General features: G+C 42.4%; 1 protein-coding gene across 1 annotated transcript in view; it reads right to left on the bottom strand.

Moving 5' to 3' along the window:
• The window catches only part of LOC144601104 (palmitoyltransferase ZDHHC1-like), a 35,943-nt gene extending 21,623 nt beyond the window's left edge, over positions 1 to 14,320 (bottom strand). Inside the window, exons 1-3 of the mRNA XM_078413047.1 lie at positions 14,108 to 14,320; positions 4,330 to 4,505; positions 3,737 to 3,838 (exon numbers count right to left, since the gene is read on the bottom strand). Coding sequence (XP_078269173.1) covers positions 3,737 to 3,838; positions 4,330 to 4,505; positions 14,108 to 14,320 — 491 coding nt within the window. The remainder of the gene's footprint in view (positions 1 to 3,736; positions 3,839 to 4,329; positions 4,506 to 14,107) is intronic.
• Positions 14,321 to 14,596: the final 276 nt, after the last annotated feature.

The following is a 14,596-nucleotide window of genomic DNA, read 5'->3' as shown; positions in this document are numbered from 1 at the left end:
ATTAACGGAACAGGAAGCTCATGAAGGGATCGGAGAGTATGGTATGTGAAATAGGAATCGACGTGAAATATGAGGTGAGTAATGGATTTAAACTATTATATATGAATGCGCAAAGTATAAGAAGTAAAGTGGATGAGCTTGAGGCTTAGTTAGAGATTGGTAGATATGACATTGTGGGGATTACAGCGACGTGGCTGCAGGAGGATTGGGACAGGGAACTGAATATTCAGGGCTATAAGTCCTATAGAAAGGACAGGCAGGTGGGCAGAGGAGGTGGGGTAGCTCTGCTGGTGAGGGATGAAATGCTGTCCCTTGCGAGGGGTGACATAGGGACTGATGATGTAGAATCTCTGTGGATAGAGTTGAGGAATTTTAATGGTAAGAAGACACTAATGGGAGTTTATCTACAGGCCCCCAAACAGTAGCCTGGATATAGGGTGTAAGTTGCAGCAGGAGTTAAAACGGGCATGTAACAAAGCTAATGCCACTGTGGTTATGGGAGATTTCACTCTGCAGGTAGACTGGGAAAATCAGATTGGTTCTGGACCCCAAGAAAGGGAGTTTGTAGAGTGCCTCCGAGATGGATTCGTAGAGCAACTTATACTGGAGCCTACCAGAGAGGAGGCAATTTTGGATTTAGTGTTGTCCAATGAACCAGATTTAATAAGGGAACTCAAGGCAAAGGAACCTCTTGGAGGTACTGACCATAATATGATTAGTTTTAATCTGCAATTTGAGAGTTAGAAGGTTAAATCAGAAGTGTCAGTGTTGCAGTTGAACAAAGGGGACTATGAAGGCATGAGAGAGGAGCTGGCCAAGATCGACTGGAAAGGGATCCTAGCAGGAATGACGGTGGAACAGCAATGGCAGGAATTTCTGGGCATAATCCAGAAGATGCAGGATCATTTCATTCCAAAGAGGAAGAAAGATTCTAAGGGGAGTAAGAGGCAATCTTGGCTGACAAGGGAATTTAGGGGTGGAATAAAACTAAAAGAAAAGGTGTATAACATAGCAAAGAGTAGCGGGAAGCCAGAGGATTGGGAGACTTTCAAACGACAACAGAAGGTAACCAAAAGAGTAATACGGGGTGAAAAGATGAAATACGAGGGTACGCTGGGCAAGAATATAAAGTGGGATAGTAAAAGCTTCTTCAGGTATGTTAAAAGAAAAAGATTAGTAAAGGCAAATGTGGGTCCCTTGAAGGCAGAAACAGGTGAAATTATTAATGTGAACCAGGAAATGGCAGAAGAGTTGAACAGATACTTTGGTTCTGTCTTCACTAAGGAAGACACAAACAATCTCCCAGATGTACTAAAGGACAGAGGATCAAGGGGAACTGAAAGAAATTTGTATTAGGCGAGAAATAGTATTGGGTAGACTGATGAGACTGAAGGCTGATAAATTCCCAGAGCCTGATGGTCTGCAACCCAGGCTCCTCAAGGAGGAGGCTCTAGATTCAGGAACAATTCCTGTGGATTGGAGGGTAGCTATCCCACTTTTCAAAAAAGGAAAGAGAGAGAAAATGGGGAATTATAGATCAGTTAGCCTGACATCGGTGGTGGGGAAGATGCTGGATTCAGTTATTAAATAAGTAATAACGGCGCAGTTGGATAGCAGTAAGAGGATTGGTCCAAGTCAGCATGGATTTATGAAGGGGAAATCCTGCTCGACTAATCTTGTGGAATTTTCTGAGGATGTGACAAGTAAAATGGATGAGGGAGGGCCAGTGGATGTAGTGTATCTGGACTTTATGAAAGCCTTTGATCCCACACAGGAGATTAATGGGCAAAATTAGAGCACATGGTATTGGGGGTTGGGTATTGACAAGGACAGAGAATTGGTTGGCAGACAGGAAGCAAAGAGTACGAATAAACTGGTCCCTGTCAGAATGGCAGGCAGTGGCAAGTGGAGTGCTGCAAGGCTCGGTGCTGGGAAAGCAACTATTTATAATATATATTAATTATTTCGATGACGGAATTAAAAGTAACACTAGCAAATTTGCAGATGACACAAAGATGGATGGCAGTGTGAACGGCAAAGAGGATGTTACGAGATTGCAGGGTGACTTGGACAGGTTGAGTGAGTGGACAGATGCGTGGCAGATGCAGTATAATGTAGATAAATGTGAGGTTATCCACTTTGGAGGTAGATTATTATCTCAATAATGTCAGATTAGGAAAAAGGGAAGTGCAACGAGACCTGCGTGTCCTTGTACACCAGTCAATGAAAGTAAACATGCAGGTACAGCTGGCAATGAAGAAAGCAAATGGCATGTTGGCCTTCATAACGAAAGGATTTGAGTATAGGTAAAAACACATCTGGAGTATTGTGTGCAGATTTGGTCTCCTAATTTGAGGAAGGACATCCTTGCTATTGAGGCAGTACAGCGTAGGTTCACAAGGTTAATCCCCGGGATGGCGGGACTGTCCTATGAGGAAAGATTGGAAAGACTGGGCTTGTATTCACTGGAATTTAGAAGGATGAGAGGGGATCTTATAGAAATGTATAGAATTTTTAAAGGACTGGTCTAGCTAGATGCAGGAAAAATGTTCCCAATGTTGGGGGAGTCCAGAACCAGGGGCCACAGTCTAAAAATAAAGGGGAGGCCATTTAAAACCGAGTTGAGAAAAAACGTTTTCACCCAGAGAGTTGTGAATTTGTGGAATTCTCTGCCACAGAAGGCAGTTGAGGCCAATTCACTGCATGAATTTAAAAGAGAGTTAGATAGAGCTCTAGGGGCTAGCGGAATCGAGGGATGTGGGGACAAGGCAGGCACAAGTTATCAGTGGATGATCAGCCATGATCACAATGAATGGCGGTGCTGGCTCGAAAGGCTAAATGGCATCCTCCAACACCTATTTTCTATGTAAAAATCTATCTGTGTAACTCAGCGGGACAGGCAGCATCTCTGGAGAGAAGGATTGGGCGATGTTTCGGGTCAAGACCATGAAAATTTCATGTATTGTATTCATCAAAAATGTTTTATGGATATTTTCTGTTATCAAAAACTACAGAATTAAATTGTATTAAAAGAGGTACATGTGTAACATAATCCTGTGTAAGAAAAATATAATTACATTATCTGAATGACACATTATAAAAAAAGTAGAAAATGAACTGCAGATGCTGGTTAATACACAAAAGGACACAAAGTGCTGGAGTAATTCAGTGGGAGAGGCAGCCTCTGGACAACATGGATAAGGTGACATTTTAGGTTGAAGAAGGGTCTTGACCTGAAGCGTTACCTTTTCATTTTCTCCGGAGACACTGCCTGATCTGCTGAGTTACTCCAGCACTTTGTGCCACGGTATAGAAAAGGACTGACTTAATATCGAATTTCCTTGCAAATAAAAAATATTTTATTTCAGTCAAAATATAAATAATTATCTTCAAAATAGAGAGATCGGAAGGTCTCTGTGTGGAATCTAACTAGTAATCTAACTGATTCTTACAGTATTAGATCAATAAGATCTTTGATTATTTGAGCTGCATTAAAAAAGTGAAAATGCATAAAAAATTAAGAGAATAAAAAATACTAAATTTTAAGAAAATTATACATTTATAGAGCAAAGCAAGATATAGCACAAAAAGAGATTATTTGACCCAATTTGACCATCAAACACCCATTTACCCTAATCTTGCAAAAATCCCACTTTTCATTCTCCCCACTCCCCTTCCCCCCTTCCCACAATCTAGATTTTTAAAATTAATACAAGCACACAAATATCAGACTTACCTGTAATTCCTGACTCCTACGCAATTATTGAGCCATTTACAATGATGATCAAAGTCAGCTACGCACTTGTTACACACACTGCAATGCTTGGCCTTTAAACCTCTATGAATAAGATATCAGAAACATCTATAAATATCTATGATCCTAAATTTATGATAAATAATTGAATTTGTCCATATAAGTACACATATACTCACACACAAACACACACACACACACAGTACTCTGTGAACATTAAAAACAACAAAAGTTCAGTATATATATTATCGTATAGTTGTATTAAATATATTAAATACTTGTATTCAATATATTAAATATACTTATAGTAGCACATCAGATATACAAGGATACTCTACTGTGTAAACATTTATTATGGTGTTTACAGAGTACTATGTACCAAATATATTTAATACAAGTATTTAATATATTTAATACAAGTATACCAGAATAAACAACAACAAATATTCAGTATACTGAACCTTTTCTGTTGTTTATTATGACGTTTCCAGAGTACTATCCGTTGTGGCGGTGCAAGAAAGGATTACATTGTTCCGTTTCGGGACACATGACAATAAAACACTCTTGGCACTTACACTTCAACTTCACAGATAAAGCAGTACCGATTTTCAATGACATGTTGATGAAGGTTGCGATCAAACAAAGGCAGTACTCTATTATAGCGTCTGGCTCGAACTTTGATATCGGCTGGGTCAATTGTTGATGCAAATGTGTAAAGTATGATGTGGAAAGAAAACACAACACCAAACCACTGTAAAAGAGTTAAGGCTCAACATACTGAATGGATGGCAATATTATATTATTTTAAAACTTTACATATCAGTTTTGAATCTTTGACATAAAACTAGACATGAAAAACGCTAAGTGAGCTTCTCTAAAATATTTAGTTGAGCAGGTAAAGATTGTCCATTAAATATCTTAATTATTTATAAGTTGGCAAAATGATCGGGATGCATGTGTCAAACTATGCTCCACTAAACAGTCCACCCATCTGCCAAACCCCTAACCCCCCTACCCCCCTGTGTCCAGGTGGTTCATATTATTGACTATGTTGTACTGAGACATTATAAGCCATATAAATGTTTTATCTCTATATAAAAGTAATCTACGACGAGTGTAAAGTAATCTTCCTAAGAAACTGTCTGCACATTATCGTATAGGTGATGATGCTAATAAATGGACTGTTTTTACCTGTTCAAATAAGTCTACTAGAGAATGCTATGAGAACTTAATATAAAATCCTCTGAATGAAACAGAGAATGGCAGTCTATTAATGATGGAGCACAATTTTTCTTGCCCCATTTCCTGTATTTTACTGTTGCATAATGGCAAAATGCAGTTGAATCTTTCAAGTTAAATAATTATCCTGCTAAGTACTGACTTACTTTAGCATCCTTTAAATTGTATAGGGTGCATTAATTTGTCACTCGAATAACAACAACAGGTAGATGTGAAGGTTATGGTTGTCATCTAAAATTTCCTGGATCCATTTCCACAGATTGGAATATAGGAAATGTAACCCCACTTTTTAAGAAAGAAGGGATAGAGAAAACAAAGAAGCATTCAGCAATTAGCCTGACGTCAATTGTATGGAGGATATTGGAATCTATTACATTCAATTCCCGTTAATCTAACACAATCTCTTACACTTTGTATATGTCGGATTATCGAATTTTCAATAATGTCACGTGGTAGTGTTATTCGATGCAAAGAAGAATGGGATGAGGCGTAAATTGGGAAAGTCGGGAATGGTGTTGACACCTCCCCCACGTGCCCCTAGCCACCAGTCCCCAAGAGCAGGAACTGCCCCACTAAGATCCCATCGGGGAGGCATCGGCACCCCCACAGGGAAGGGCACCCCCAGAGGAAGATGATACCGATAGCGACCGGGAAACTGAAATGGAGGACGAAAGGAGGGGAAGGGCTGAGGCAGAAGAGGAAGTAGCAGCAATAATTGAATTCATCAGTGAGAGAGTGCAACGAAGAGCAAAGGAAACGTGAGGCTGAGAACCAGCAGGAAACTAAAAAGACTAAAAAGATAATGCTACTGAGAGCAATGCCAAATCCATTAGCAGGACAGAATGGGGCGCAGGCTGTGATGCATGTATACACCCCATGGAAGTTGCAGGAAATGATGAAAATTTCTAGGAGTGCCCCAGACTGTGTTTGAATTTGTGAATTGTATAAGATCAACATTAACCATGTACGAAACAGTCGCAAGAGATGTGTTCACCCTAACGTCCGCCATCCTGAATCCAACCGAGGGGGTACGATGGAGAACCCTTTGGGAACCATACCAGCCCGACCACCCCTAAACGGATGAGGGTTTTTTTCTGGGCTTGGTGAATTTCTGCCGGAGTGGATCCCCAACGTGGCAGTGTACACTAAATTACTGTTACCCTTGCCTCTGCCAAGGCACCGCAGCAATTCACTCTCTCACCCCAACACGAAGAAGCATGCGGCAATCTAAAACATTGCTAGTGACTGCACCAGACATTGGACATCCTCTATATGAATGCCCCTTTCAGCTTTATGTGATCAACCTATTGCAAGCCCCAGCCCTCCCGACACAACTGACCATTATCAAGTGCAATGCCCATCCGGGTGGCCGCGACTAAAATTCCCAGGGAAATGCCCTTTACTGACGTCACTGCCTGCAGCGTAGCTTGTGAATCCTGCACTATGGTCCCCACAGAACCAAAGATTCTAATGGGCAGAACGGCCTTGCCAGACATGGGTGATGCAGGGTTAATGCAGGGGGATGCCTCTGCTGCGCCATGCGATCTTGGAAACGAGAGGGCGGTGCCATTGACTCCTTGACAGGGCTCTGGCTTTCCCCTCTTGGACAAATTTGTGGACCTGATGCTTTTCTGCCCGTTCTTTTAAACGATATACACTTTCTTACGCATGCTGGTAAGGAGGGTATGGTCAGGATGGCAAATGAAACATGGTGGCATCCAAAAATTCACCAGGAGGCGTTAAAACAAGCCTCAGATTTTGAAATTTGCAGATGAAATAATCCCGGAAAGACAGTAAAATGTCCGAAAAGTAATGACCCCCCTACTGGACCGACCCGTTGAGTATATATAAGTAGATCTTATAGAGTTGTCACGGGCACATTATGATTAAGTCTGTGGAAGTTATTTTGACCCACACGCCCTCAGCGATGAATTGATTATTTATGCACAGCAATTAACCCCTGCTTTACCTGTCCTGCATTCCAGTACAAGAGGCACAGATGTCACAACCAGTTACATCAGGGGACGAGTCCATAATACCAGGAGACTACTTGCTGAAATCTCTCCTCAGAATAGACATGGTTAGCTTATAAGAAAGCAAATGGAATTTTGGCCTTCGTAACAAGAGGAGTTGAGTATAGGAGCAAAGAGGTCCTTCTACAGTTGTACTGGGCCCTGGTGAGACCGCACCTGGAGTACTGTGTGCAGTTTTGGTCTCCAAATTTGAGGAAGGATATTCTTGCTATTGAGGGCGTGCAGCGTAGGTTCACTAGGTTAATTCCCGGAATGGCGGGACTGTCGTATGTTGAAAGGCTGGAGCAATCAGGCTTGTATACACTGGAATTTAGAAGGATGAGGGGGGGATCTTATTGAAACATATAAGATAATTAGGGGATTGGACACATTAGAGGCAGGAAACATGTTCCCAATGTTGGGGGAGTCCAGAACAAGGGGCCACAGTTTAAGAATAAGGGGTAGGCCATTTAGAACGGAGATGAGGAAGAACCTTTTCAGTCAGAGAGTGGTGAAGGTGTGGAATTCTCTGCCTCAGAAGGCAGTGGAGGTCAGTTCGTTGGATGCTTTCAAGAGAGAACTGGATAGAGCTCTTAAGGATAGCGGAGTGAGGGGGTATGGGGAGAAGGCAGGAACGGGGTACTGATTGAGAGTGATCAGCCATGATCGCATTGAATGGAGGTGCTGGCTCGAAGGGCTGAATGGCCTACTCCTGCACCTATTGTCTATTGTATATTGTCTATAATGAAAGTGCACCTGGTGATCATCTGTCTTAAGGCCTTGCTGATTCCAGGTATGATGGAGGAAAGAATGTGCAGGCTGGACCACCTGTGCCATGTTCACCACCTGTGCCATGTTCACCACCTGTGCCATGTTCACCACCTGTGCCAAGGAGATGTACACTAATGCGATGATGATAACCCGGAGGGATTTGGAGAATGGAACGTCAGCCGACTGAAGGCCTGTATTGGACTTTTGAGGCATCTTCACTTTTCGTGACTGTTGAAGGACCGTCATCATAAAATGTTATCGGACTAAGTGTAAATCTGATGATGTATGTCCAAGTTGGATTCCCATAGAACTATGTTGGGTCTCTCCACTACAGAGACATAAACGTGATCCCCAGTTTCTCGGGGAAGTTCCAAGAGGTAACTTATTTCTCCGAGCTGACTCAGCTATATAATAATAATAATAATAATGCATTACATTTATATAGCGCTTTTCAAACACTCAAAGACGCTTTACTCCCCACAGTCAGTTGTTTGCTACCCACCCATGACCTCAGTACAGGCATTATTCAGCATGACCAGAATGGGATCCCTTAAAGTACCTTATATGTGATAATTGGAGGGGGAAAGCAAAAATAAAGGCGCCTAAACCTATCCACCTCATTTATGAACCCTTTACTGCCCCGTCTTCCGTTATCAAAGGATAACTCACATTCACAGAACGTATGCTTGGTCAGAGATATCACCAAACTGTGTAAATTCATACCCAATGATGACCTCACATGAGAATTGCTTCCACCAGGAAAAGGAGGGATGCAATAGAACGCATGTGGTGGTAGGAAACTACCCAGATGACTAAAGAAAGAGGTGGTAGAGATGCGGGGTGGTTCTCTGAGCAGTTTAGGGACTGGATAGAGGGAGGTGAGTTAAACATGTATTGGATATGTCATGGCACCTTGTTTTTAACAGACTCAAATCTCTTCTCTTTCTTTAATGGTACGGCCACTAATGTCCTGAATTCACCATTCCCTAGACAGGTGGCAATAGGAACCCTGATTCCTATGACAATACCCAGTGGGTGTCTCGTCAAAGGTTGGTGACTAAAGCTGTTTCGGAAGAATTTTGTTCAAAGTGGAAAGATCCCAAATCTCTGGGAACACATGGAAGCTCTGTGGGATACGGATGGGCGAGCTTCTTTAGTCTAGGCTTTACTGGAGGTTATTTGGCTGCCAATAATCACAATTACCTCATTTGTGGTCTCACTATCTTGGGTAATGCAACCACGGGGGCCCTCGACATGATTACCCAGGGACTGACTGAACGCAGGCTCTTTACTATGCAGAACAGATATGCCCTAGATTATTTGTTGGCTCAGGAAGGTGGTGTCTGTGCTACAGTGAAAGGTAGGTGTATGATGGGAGTTAGGGATCAGACAGAGAATATTACTCATTTCATCACAAAGATAAGGGAGCAAATGGATAACATGAAGGAGTCGAATAGTTGGGATGATTGGGGTTTCGGAGGCTGGTCGGATGTTGATTAATATGGCATTGTATCCGGGAATGGTAATTGTTTATATTTTTTTAGGGTTGGCTATTCTGAAATGTGTATTGAGAAGAATGCAGATGGCGTTAGAGAGTATTAGATATGTGAAGAGAAAAAGATTAGTTAAGACAAATGTAGGTCCCTTGCAGTCGGAAACAGGTGAATTGATCATAGGGAACAAGGAGATGGCAGACCAATTGAACAAATACTTCGGTTCTGTCTTCACTAAGGAAGACATAAACCGTCTGCCGGAAATAGCGGGGGACCGGGGGTCAAATGAGATGGAGGAACTGAGGGAAATCCAGGTTAGTCGGGAAGTGGTGTTAGGTAAATTAAATGGATTAAAGGCAGATAAATCCCCAGGGCCAGATAGGCTGCATCCCAGAGTGCTTAAGGAAGCAGCCTCAGAAATAGTGGATGCATTAGTGATAATTTTTCAAAACTCCTTAGATTCTGGAGTAGTTCCTGAGGACTGGAGGGTAGCTAATGTAATCCCACTTTTTAAAAAGGGAGGGAGAGAGAAAACGGGGAATTATAGACCAGTTAGCCTAACATCGGTAGTGGGGAAAATGCTAGAGTCAGTTATTAAAGATGTGATAGCATCACATTTGGAAAGTGGTGAAATTATCGGACAAAGTCAGCATGGATTTACAAAAGGCAAATCATGTCTGACGAATCTTATAGAATTTTTCGAGGATGTAACTAGTAGAGTGGATAAGGGAGAACCAGTCGATGTGTTATATCTGGACTTTCAGAAGGCCTTCGACAAGGTCCCACATAGGAGATTGGTGTACAAACTTAAAGCACACGGTATTGAGGGTTCAGTGTTGAGGTGGATAGAAAATTGGTTGGCGGACAGGAAGCAAAGAGTAGGAATAAACGGGTCCTTTTCAGAATGGCAGGCAGTGACTAGTGGGGTACCGCAAGGCTCAGTGCTGGGACCCCAGTTATTTACAGTGTATATTAATGATTTGGACGAGGGAATTGAAAGCAACATCTCTAAGTTTGCGGATGACACGAAGCTGGGTGGCAGTGTTAGCTGCGAGGAGGATGCTAGGAGGCTGCAGAGTGACTTGGATAGATTAGGCGAGTGGGCAAATGCATGGCAGATGCAATATAATGTGGATAAATGTGAGGTTATCCACTTTGGCGGCAAGAACAGGAAAGCAGAATGGCGAACGATTAGGAGAAGGGGAGATGCAACGTGACCTGGGTGTCATGGTGCACCAGTCATTGAAAGCAAGCGTGCAGGTGCAGCAGGCAGTGAAGAAAGCGAATGGTATGTTGGCATTCATAGCAAGAGGATTTGAGTTTAGGAGCAGGGAGGTTCTACTGCAGTTGTACAGGGCCTTGGTGAGACCGCACCTGGAGTATTGTGTGCAGTTTTGGGCTCCTAATCTGAGGAAAGACGTTCTTGCCTTAGAGGGAGTACAGAGAAGGTTCACTAGATTGATCCCTGGGATGGCGGGACTTTCATATGAAGAAAGACTAGATATACTAGGCTTGTACTCGCTGGAATTTAGAAGACTGAGGGGGGATCTTATAGAAACATATAAAATTCTTAAGGGGTTGGAGAGGCTAGATGCGGGAAGATTGTTCCCGATGTTGGGGAGTCCAGAACCAGGGGTCACAGCTTAAGGATAAGGGGGAAGTCTTTTAGGACCGAGATGAGAAAACATTTCTTCACACAGTGAGTGGTGAGTCTGTGGAATTCTCTGCCACAAAAGGTAGTTGAGGCCAGTTCATTGGCTATATTTAAGAGGGAGTTAGATGTGGCCCTTTTTGCTAAAGGGATCAGGGGGTATGGAGAGAAGGCAGGTACAGGTTACTGAGCTGGATGATCAGCCATGATCATATTGAATGGCGGTGCAGGCTCGAAGGGCCGAATGGCCTACTCCTGCACCTATTTTCTATGTTTCTATGTTTCTATTGGTACTTCGAGAATGTTAGTGGTAAGACAAACTGAATTGTGTGATAAGGAGGCTGAGGATGTTGATAGTGTGAAGGAAGAGTTTGAACGACTGGGAAGGTTATTAGATTAAGAGCTAGAGTTGAAGGGGAAGTGTAGATCAACCATGACTGACACGGAACAACGCTACGCGCAGATTGAAAAACAGCTGCTAGCGGTTGTTTTCGCCTGCAAGAGGTTTAACGACTTCATCCTCGGAAAAATAGTCACAATTGAGACCGACCATCAACCACTTGTCAGCATTCTGAACATACCGATACACACTGCCCCAGCTCGTCTCCAGCGTATGATGTTACAACTACAGAGGTACGACATTTCTCTGATTAACAAACATGGCAAAGATATGCACCTGGCGAATACCGCCTCGTGCTCCACGTAAAACCTGCGAGACACTTTCAGCGGATGAAGACAGCTTTGTTGTCATGATGGTCTCTTACGTTCCCTTGTCCTAATTGGAAGACCTGGCAGTCCAGACTGCTGCTGACGATACCTTACGATCGCTCTCCTCTGCCATATCGGGTGGCCGGACAAGCAAAACAGACCTACAAAAGGACCTACAATTCGGCCCTTCTGCTCCATTCATGACGAACCGGTGATACAGGATGGCATTATCGTAAAGGGCCACAAAGCTGTAATTCCTGCCTCGCTACGCAGCAAATACTTTGATAATGTGCATGGGGGACACCCAGGTGCAGAGGCAACTATTCTAAGAGCGAAAAGCATGTTCATCTGGCCTGGAATGACTGAGTATATACTTGAGAAGGTAGAGTCCTGTGCAGTGTGCAACAGCCTAGCACCGCACCAACTAATTCCTGACCTCCCTTGGACTACCGTAGCAACCGACATTTTTGATTGGCACGGCAAGTGATATCTGGTCTTAGTCGACTCGAACTCCAGATGGTTTGAAATTGATCTACTCGCGAGCCCCACCTCCGCAGCAGTAACCCAGAAACTGGCACGGCACTTCTCAGTCCACGGGGCTCCCTATCAGCTGGAACGATCCAACAGAGCAGGATCTGACATTTTCCTTGACTTGCTCAACCTGCTCAACATCTTCTGTGATCCGATACTGGGTTCACCCGCCCAACGCCTGATGTCAAGACAGACCCGGGCCTGCCTTACTCTCCTGAGCTTGTTCCACCACCGTTCTCATCTCCGGTGAAAGAAAAAAAATGTAGGACTGTACCATACGCATGCAGGTCGCACCTGCCGGCCTACCATAAAGTACCAGGCCTAACATAAAGTACCAGGGCTACGTTACCAGGGCTACTTTTGAACTGCCTTTGCTGTCCTTAATAGAATAGGTGCAGTAGGATTTGTTGCCTTTGGAGGGCGATACCAGAAGGATGATGCATGTGTGGAGTTTTGGAACTGAAAGGGTTAATGCGATGCAGGCAAGAAGCAGTTCATGTAAGAGATATTGTACCAGGGAGTAGCTTTTCTGGTGTCAGTGATCGTTGTTTAAAAGTGTTAATGATGGTCTAGTATTGACGTAGTTTCCTTTCTGTAGAATAAACAAGGTTTAGATTTGGTTGTACTTAGAAGTTTGGTTGTACTTAGAGTTTGTTTTTCGATCCACATGAGTGAATATGAAGGCACTCTTGAGGTGTCTAATGTGGTTTGTTGTTTTAATCGTTGATGGTTATCATGGAATGATAAAAGGAGGCAATGATAATCTATATGCTATTAGCTGGTATAGTTAATTAGAGATATTAATATTTTGTTGTAGATGGTTGAAGATGGTTCCTTTTGTTGTTGTTTTAGCTAATATAAAATGAATGCTTATTTTCAGTAGAAAGCAGTAAAATGGATGCTTGTTGCAGAATATGTTATCATTGGGAAAGAATGTGTTTAGGAGTGATAGGGAGCAGACATGCGCTAAAGGGTTCTTTGTTCTTAAATGACTCCCTTGTTCTCTAGTGTTAGCTTGGGTATTGAAGCAGTTAGAAGCAAGGCCACGCAGCTGCAGGAGAATAGAGAACGTTGTTCTTATTCCACCATAACAACTCCTTATATGGGCATGTGTGAAAGTAGGAAAAGTTTCAAATCGACTCTAGGTGATGCGTTTCTCAGAAAGCATGTAACCTGTATTAATGGTTTGTTTTCTCTGTAACCATGGGAATTGTATTCGAATTGTAATTGGTTATTAATTTCCTATGTAACACTCCTTTACCTTTCTGTATAAAAAGTAATCAATTGTGGAAAAGTTGTTCTTTCCCTCTCCCAAGTTGAGATCTTTTCAGATACTGCATTGTATCTGGAGATCCTCACGGGAAGAACCCCACTGTGGAATAAATCAGTTGTACTCATACAGTATTCAGATTATTATTTTAAAATCTAGACTGCAGGTAAAGAACTCGGATTGTCAACCCGCTGAGTTACTCCAGCACTCTCTGAAATGTCACCTATCCATGTTCTACAGAGATGCTGCCTGACCCCGCTAAGTTACTCCAGCACTCTGTGAAACGTCACCTATCCATGTTCTAGAGATGCTGCCTGACCCGCTGAGTTACTCCAGTACTTTGTGACTGTTGAGTCAGTTGTTCATCTTTCTTGATGAACAATTCTCACATCATATATGATTTTAACGTTATTAATTTGTGGTTTATACCTGTAGCCTCTTGTGCCATCTGAATTATAAAATGCTTTCAGTACATTTTACACAAATATGACTGCCTGCTTTAAATCACCATTTAAATTTTGAAGATTTATTATTCTATTCATGAATTAGTTACGGTGCAAGAGGCGATTTATCAACATGCAACATTGAACTGAAAACACTGAGGCTGCAGAGTAATGGCAACTATTTCCCGAAAAAGTATTTTAAAATCCAGTTTTATGCTTGTATTGAAAAGGATACAATGTACACAGCATATGACCAGTTAACTGGAATAAGTGGGATAAGAATCCCAAATATGGCAATGAAATTGTATAGGTAGAGCAACCAACAAAGTAGTTGATATGGATGCAGCGGCCAACTCCATCCATTCCTTCTTGATCGTCTTCTGCAGGACATGAATTTAGGCTGCGGTTGTAATTTCCCAATTTTGCTGAAATAGCTGAAGCAATTCATCTGTAACGTAATATTAAAAAGTCACACCAAAACCAACAGCGATACAGCAACAAAGTTTGTGGAGTTTCACTGCAGGGGTGAAATTCAATTCACATTACATTAACTTTTTCCTTCAGTCATGAGCATAAAATTAATTCTCATAGTCTCGGTGTAAAGTTAAAATTCACTCAAACGCACCTCGATTTTATTTATTCTAACATCACGGTTATTGTTGGCAAAGGTTTCCCAATTTCTGGCCCTGGAATCTAATTTCAGTGGGTAATTAAGGCCAGTACG

Source organism: Rhinoraja longicauda, chromosome 1, assembly GCF_053455715.1.
Source record: "Rhinoraja longicauda isolate Sanriku21f chromosome 1, sRhiLon1.1, whole genome shotgun sequence".
NCBI classification, from domain to species: Eukaryota; Metazoa; Chordata; class Chondrichthyes; order Rajiformes; family Arhynchobatidae; genus Rhinoraja; species Rhinoraja longicauda.
Note: the sequence above shows the minus strand (reverse complement) of the source record. Positions and strands in the feature narration are given on the sequence as shown.